The sequence below is a fragment of the Oryctolagus cuniculus genome, chromosome 16, assembly GCF_051225735.1.
Source record: "Oryctolagus cuniculus isolate XC-2025 breed Fujian yellow rabbit chromosome 16, ASM5122573v1, whole genome shotgun sequence".
Classification (NCBI taxonomy): domain Eukaryota; kingdom Metazoa; phylum Chordata; class Mammalia; order Lagomorpha; family Leporidae; genus Oryctolagus; species Oryctolagus cuniculus.
In genome coordinates this window covers 22,094,335-22,101,844 of record NC_142882.1, presented here as the reverse complement: position 1 = coordinate 22,101,844, position 7,510 = coordinate 22,094,335, and the positions used below count along the sequence as shown (strand labels likewise).

The 7,510-nt window shown below is 44.9% G+C and overlaps 1 protein-coding gene across 1 annotated transcript; it reads right to left on the bottom strand.

Moving 5' to 3' along the window:
- Positions 1-4,218: 4,218 nt before the first annotated feature.
- LOC108175964 (olfactory receptor 7A17-like) lies at positions 4,219-5,148 on the bottom strand. The gene has a single exon (XM_017339238.4). It carries the CDS (start codon positions 5,146-5,148, stop codon positions 4,219-4,221), a length of 930 nt encoding a protein of 309 aa, XP_017194727.4.
- Between the last annotated feature and the right edge of the window lie 2,362 nt (positions 5,149-7,510).

Below are 7,510 nucleotides of genomic sequence, written 5' to 3'. Positions count from 1 at the left end.
TGATCCAGCCTCAATGATCTACCACCATGGGGAGGTTGAGGAACTCCATTCCACATATGTGAATTTCTGGAGAATTTTGTTCACATGCAGGTTCTGAAGCTGCAGGTCTAACATGTCCCAGGGATTTAGAATTTGTGTTTTTTTTTTAAAGATTTATTTCTTTACGTATTTGAAAGACAGAGCTACAGAGAGGCAGAAGCACAGGAGGGAGGGAGAGAGAGAGAAAGAGAGAGAGATATTTTGCATCCACTGGTTCACTTTCCAAATGGCTAAAATGACTTAGGTTAGACCAATCTGAAGTCAGGAGCACTGAAGTCCTTGCAGGTTTCCCATTGGGATGTCAGGGGCCCAAGTACTTTGTCCATCTCTGCTGCTTTCCCAGGCACATAGACAGGGAGCTTGGTAGGAAGCAGAGCAGCTGGGATTTGAACCTGTGCTCATACAGGATGCTGGTGCTGCCCATAGCAGATTAACCCTCTGCACCACAACACCAGTCCCTTTAGATATCAGTTTTTTTTGACAGGCAGAGTGGACAGTGAGAGAGAGAGACAGAGAGAAAGGTCTTCCTTTTGCTGTTGGTTCACCTTCCAATGTCTGCCGCGGTCGGCGCGCTATGGCCAGCGCACTGTGCTGATCCGATGGCAGGAGCCAGGTACTTATCCTGGTCTCCCATGGGGTGCAGGGCCCAAGTACTTGGGCCATCCTCCACTGCAGTCCCTGGCCACAGCAGAGAGCTGGCCTGTAAGAGGGGCAACCGGGACAGAATCCGGCGCCCTGACCAGGATTAGAACCTGGTGTGCCAGCACCACAAGGCAGAGGATTAGCCTAGTGAGCCACAGTGCTGGCCAGATATCACGTTTGACACATATTTCCAACATACATACATACATTTATTTTTTTTATTTATTTGCCAGGCAGAGTTAGACAGTGTGAGAGAGAGAAAGAGAGTTATAGACAGTGAGAGAGAAACATAGAGAAAGGTCTTTCTTCCATTGGTTCACTCCCCTAATAAACGCCACAGCTGGTGCTGTGCCAATCTGAAGCCAGGAGCCAGGTGCTTCCTCCTGGTCTCCCATGTGGGTGCAGGGCCCAAGAAATTGGGCCATCCTCCACTGCCTTCCCAGACCACAGCAGAGAGCTGGACTGGAAGAGGAGCAACTGGGACTAGTACCTGGCACCCCAACCAGGACTAGAACCTGAGGTGCCAGCACCACAGGGAGAGGATTAGCCAAGTGAGCCATGGCACCGACTCCAACATTGATTTATATTTCCCTGGTATGCAGGGATGGTTCAACATATGTAAATCGATAAATGTGATAAATCACATAAATTAAGGAATAAAAACTATATGACTACCTCAATAAATGCAGAGAAAGCATTTGATAACATGCAATATCTTTTCATGTTGAAACCTTAAGCAAATTGGGTATAGAAGGACCATTCCTCAACACAATCAATGCAATTTATGACAAACCCATGGCCTGCATCATATTTAATGGGGGAAAGTTGGAAGCCTTCCACTAAGGTGCAGAGCCAGAAAGGGATATTCACTTTCACCATTACTGTCCAATACAGCTCTGGAAGGTTTAACTAGAGCCTAAGCGAAAAAAAAAGAAAATTAAAAGGATGTAACTTAAAAAAGAGGAAGTCAAATTATGCCTGTTTGTAGGAGACATAACCCTACACATAAGAGAACCAAAAGACCCCACTAAGAGATTATTGGAACTCAGAAGAGAGTTTGTTAAAGTTGCAGGAAATAAAAATAAGCAAACAAAAATCAACAGTCTTTGTAAACACAAACAATGACGCCATGTCTGAGAAAAAACTTCTAAGATCAATCCCATTAACAATAGCTATAAAAAATTAAAGACCTTGGGATAAATTTAACAAAAGAAATTTGAAAATTTCAAAATTATAAAATATTTTAATAGAAAAAGAAGACACAAAAATGGAAAAATCTTCTATGTTCATAAATTAAAAGAATTAATACCATCACAATGTATATAGCCCAAAGTGATTTATGATTCAATGCAATCCCAATGAAAATACCAAGGACATTCTTCTCATATCTGAAAAACAATGACCCTAAAATTCATCAGGAGATGCAAGAGACCCTGAATAGCTGAAGCAATCTCAAACAATAAACACAAATTTGGAGGCATCACAATACCAGACTTCAACCTACTTCAGGGCAGTTATAATCTAAACAGCCTGGTACTGGCACAAAAATAGACAAGTAGACCAATGGAACAGAACAGAAACCCATGAAATTAACCCACACATCTACAATCAATTAATCTTTGACAAACAAACTAAAATCGCTCTTTGGATAAAGGACAGTTTCTTCCACAAACGGTGCTGGGAAAACTGGATATTCACATGCAGAATTATAAAGCAAGACCCCTTACCTTATACCTTATACAAAAATCAAAACAAAATGGATCAAAGGTCTAAACCTATGACCTGATACCATCATTTATTAAGGGAGAACATTGGGGGAAACTCTACAAGACATTAGAATAGGCAAAGACTTCTTGGAAAAGACCCCAGAGGCACAGACAATCAAAGTCAAAGTAGACAAATGGTATTACATCAAGCTGAGAAGCTGCACTGCAAAGAAAACACTCAGCAAAGTGAAGAGGCAACCAACAGAATGGGAGACAATATTTGCAAACTATAAAACTGATAAAGATTTAATATCCGGAATCTATAAAGAGCTCAAGAAACTCACTAACAACAAAGCAAATAATCCACATAAGAAATGGGCAAAGGCTATGAACAGGCAATTTTCAAAGGATGCAGCTCAAATGGCCAACAGACATTTGGGAAAAAAATGCTGGTAACTACCACATAGCTCAACCACAGGTGTCAGCTCCACCCCCAGCCTAATGTGATTCACTGTTCCTAATTCCCTGCCCACCACTCAGCAAATATTTAACAGGAACTGTTGCTGAACACATGGTCGCTCTCTCTCTTATGTTCTAGTTCTCTCTCTTACTCTCTCACATTCTCCCCGCACTGTCACCACTGACAGTAAACCTTTCCTCTAAAAAAAGATCAGAAAAAGACCAAAAAAAAAAAAAAAGAAACTGTAGTTACCAAGAGGTATGCTTAGGAATAATTGTAGAATAGTATACAACTGCCACAGTAGAATTTACTCCACTGTAAAATTATATAAATGGCCTCAGCTGGCTAGTATCATTGTCACTGCAGAACCAGAAATGCAGAAATGTATTCATAACTGCGTATGATGAATGGGAATCACCCAATTCTTTATGCTATCAGATTGGGAAGAATTTTGGGAAAGTGTGGGAAGCAGGGCCCGGCTCCCACAACATGGCACTGAGAGGGAGTAAACAAGTCTTACACAGCTGTTTCCTCAATTAGCTGATTCCTGATCCAACCCCTGATTGGAGGAGAACGGCGTGCTCAGCACGCGGGCAGTGGAGCATAGAGTGGTGGAAGAGGACTATAAAAGGAGACTCAACTGCACTTTCTGGGACAACTACTGTCTCTGGGCTGGTGGAAAGTTCGGGGGTGGAGAGTTGGTGGAGAGTTCACTGGGGAGCTCATTATTTCGGTCTTCTCTTTACCCATTCTTGCGTTGCTATAGAAAAAACCTACAGCAAGGGAAAAACAACGTCCGGGAAAGTAGGAAAATCAACAAGGGGAGAAATATTGTGTGTTATTTGAGAGAGCACACAGCTTAAAGGGTGGTTGCTTTAATTCAATAAAGCAGTATCATTTAAACAAATTTATAAGACTGGAAAAGAATTAAATGAGCAATTTCTCTTTGCATAATCTGAGAAATGAATTGCAATAACTGGGGCAGACGTGACACAGTGGCTTAAGTCTCTCCTTAAGACTCCCACAACCCATTCCACAGTGCCTGGGGTTGGGCCCCATTTCTGCCTTATGACGCAGCTTCCCATGAATGTATGGCTCAAGTACGTGAGACCATGCCACCAACATGGGAGAACAGATGGAGTTCCTGCGTCCTGACTTGCATCTGGCCCAACTTTGATTGTTGAAGGCATTTAGGGAGTGAACCAACAGATGGAATACCCCTCTCTCTCTGTCTCTCTGTCTGTGTCACTGTCATTCTTCCTTTCAAATAAACAAACATGAATAAATAAGCATTATTTTTAAGTCATTACAATGTCCATTACTGAGACTCAGGGCTCTGCAGTCATGGAAACTTCCTGTAAGAGAGTTGTTTTATGGCTTCCCACTGAAGACTCTTTTCAGTGCGCCCATCATGTCTTTATTCCTTAGGCTGTAGATGAAGGGGTTCAGCATGGGGGTGACCACGCTGTACATCACCGAGGCTGTGGCAGTGGAGTGTGAGTTGTGGGTAGCAGAGGAACTAAAGTAAACACCCAGGCAGGTGCAATAAAATAAGGAGACAACGGAGAGGTGAGATGCACAGGTGGAGAATGCCTTATACTTCCCCTGAGCTGAGGGGATGGCATGGATGGAGGAGATGATCTTAGAATAGGAGTACAGGATCCCAGCCAGGGGGCCACAGAACAGCAAGCCTGCTGCAAAATACATGACCATGGTGTTAGGAAAGGTGTCAGAGCAGGCAATCTGGATCACCTGGTTCAGTTCACAGAAGAAGTGGGGGATTTCCAGGTGTACACAGAAGGACAGCTGCAGAACCAGGAGGCTGTGTGACAAGGAATTTAGGACACTGATGACCCAGGACACCAGCACCAGCTGCACACAGAGCCAGGGGTTCATGATGACCGTGTAGTGCAGGGGGTGGCAGATGGCCACAAACCTGTCATAGGCCATCACTGTCAGGAGGAAGTTGTCCAAAACCCCAAAGAGTATAAAGAAGTATATCTGGGTGATGCAGCCTGCATAGCTGATGGCTTTGTTCTGCGTCTGGATGTTCACCAGCATCTTGGGGACGGTGGTGGAGGTGAAGCAGACGTCCACCAAGGACAGGTTGGAGAGGAAGAAGTACATGGGTGTGTGGAGGTGGGGGTCTGAGAGGATGGCCAGGATGATGAGCAGGTTCCCAGCCACAGTGACCAGGTACATGGAGAGGAAGAGCCCAAATATGAGGGGCTGCAGTGCTGGGTCCTCTGAGAATCCCAGGAGAAGGAATTCAATTATCTGAGTCCCATTCCCAGGCTCCATGTGGCTAACAGAAAAAGAAAAGAAAAATAGCACCATCATGTGATATTAATCTGTCAGAAATGCCACCATTTATTTTCCCAGTAAGGTCCTGGATCCCTATAGGTTGTCTAAAATCTGCTCCCTGCAGGAAGTCCCTGGGCCATTTCTGATCAGTAATTGCTGTCCTACTCTCAGCCTTCCTCCAGCACTGACATCAATCTTCCACCACTGGTTCACTCCCAGAGGCTCTCAGCAGTGGGAGCTGGGCCAGTTCTCAGGCAGGATCCCAGAACTCACACCAGGCCCCCCACATGGGTGCTGGTTCTGGTTGTCCCAGAATGACAAGGAAGCAGCTGTGCTGGGGTGGGGGTGGAGTGTGTGGGAGGGAAAATGATGAGTGAGGAGTTCACAGAGTGGTGAAAAACAGAGGGTCCTCATTGCTGCTCAGACCTGAAGACATCAGGAGTCCCTGGGCACAGCTGTCACTGCCTTGCACTTGATGTAAACCTGGATGTATTATTGCCCAGGGACAGATGGCATCTCCTCCTCCCCAGCTCTGTCTGTTCTTCTGCATTCTGGCCTCCATCTGGGAGGACATGGAGTTCAGGTCCCCTTCCTCTGAACCCTATTCTCATCCCTTGACACACGCAAGCCCACTCAGGAACTTCTGAAGAAATGGAATTAAGAGTTAAACCTACTTTGAGGCAAACACAGTTGAAATGTGTGCATTGAGAGTCCTTCCAAAAGCTCTATGAAGAATGCGTAGCCTGGGGCTGGGCATGTGGTGCAGCCATTCAGATGCTGGTTGAGAACCCGCATCCTATAGGAGAGTCCCTGGGTGTGAATCCAGGCTCTGAGGCCAATCCAGCTCCCTGCAGTTGCACACCCTGGGAGGCAGCAGATGAGGGATCAAGTGTTTGTGTTGCTGCCACACACGGGGGAGACTCAGATGGAGCTCCAGGCTTCTGCCTGGCCCAGAATCTACTGATGCAGGCACTGGGGAAGTGAACCAGTGGATGGAAAGATTCCCTCTTTGTCTCTGTCCCCCTGCCCTTTAAATAAACAGGAAGGGAGGTCAATACAAGGAAGAAATTTTTTCTAAAAAAATGCACAGTATGAGAAAACTAGGCCTAGATTCCAAGGCTTTTTGCACCAAAATGAAGCCATCCTTTAATTCTGTTTTTCCATGGACATAATGAAGTCCCCTTCTATTGAACTCATGTCCAGTTTTTCTGAAATCTGATCTCATTGCTGAACAAACACACACCCACCCACACACACACACATGCACACACTCATACACACATGCACAAGTACACACACATATACACACCTACCCACACATGCAAACCACATGCATGCACACACAACACACATACATACACACGTGCACACCAACACAGGTGCACACATGTACGTACCACATGCCATGGCCTCCTGTGACTGATCCAGTGTTTTTCTCACCCCAGCCACAACATCAGAAAATGGCATGTACCAGACACACCATTAATGTCAAATGTTCCTTTTCCATTGGATGTACAAACAGTATCCAGAAATCCAACCTGTGCTTCTCCCTTGCCTGTGTGCTCTGGGGCCACAATCTGCCCATGTTGGCAGAAGTGAAAAATAAATGCTCCCTGAGTCAAAACTGAGAAATTCGGTGGCCCCCAGTGGGGAAAGCGCTAACAAGCTCAGGTAGTTCCTGAGAGACTCTGAGGAAGAACAAGCTCCTGGCCCTGGCACCCTTCCAACTCCCAGGATGGCCTCAGAGACCAGCAGCAGCCAGCAGAGGACACAAACACCCTCTAAGGAAAGAAGGAAGACGTCCTTCAGGTGCTGAGACTCCTCTGTGTGTGTGTGTGTGAAAACAGCAAGAACTAAACACCCACACAGGGAAACCCACAGAGAGCAACACATCAGGACATTTTTACAGAAAATGTTGGGGTTGCTTTCCCTGCATTTATTCCATATTGATTGGACCAACTTTTCTAAGTTTTATTTTTCCATTTTTTACTTTCTTGAGTTAACACTTTTTCACTTTCCCTTATAGTCAAGGCTTAATGCTCCCCTAAGCAAAGAGTTCAGCAGGTGAAAAGTAAGAAGTCCACAGGTCTGCAGGAATGTAGGCAAGAGCTAAAACAATCAAATGAAAAATGGCAATTTCACTGTACAGCAAATGCACTTAGATGATGTATACTTTTATGGGTAAAATACCATGTCTTGATACAGGATAATATCATTCTTATGATGAGAATATTCAAAATACCCTCTTCTAGCAATGTTTAAGTTCAGAATTCATTGTCATTATGGTTAACCCTCAACATCCTACAGGTCTTGAAATAGGGAATCACACTCACCCCTCCTGCCTAACTGCAAATCCGTC

What these genes read in the sequence shown, in the direction of transcription:
- LOC108175964 (XM_017339238.4), bottom strand. Translation starts at nt 5,148, where the DNA reads ATGGAGCCTGGGAATGGGACTCAGATAATTGAATTCCTTCTCCTGGGA.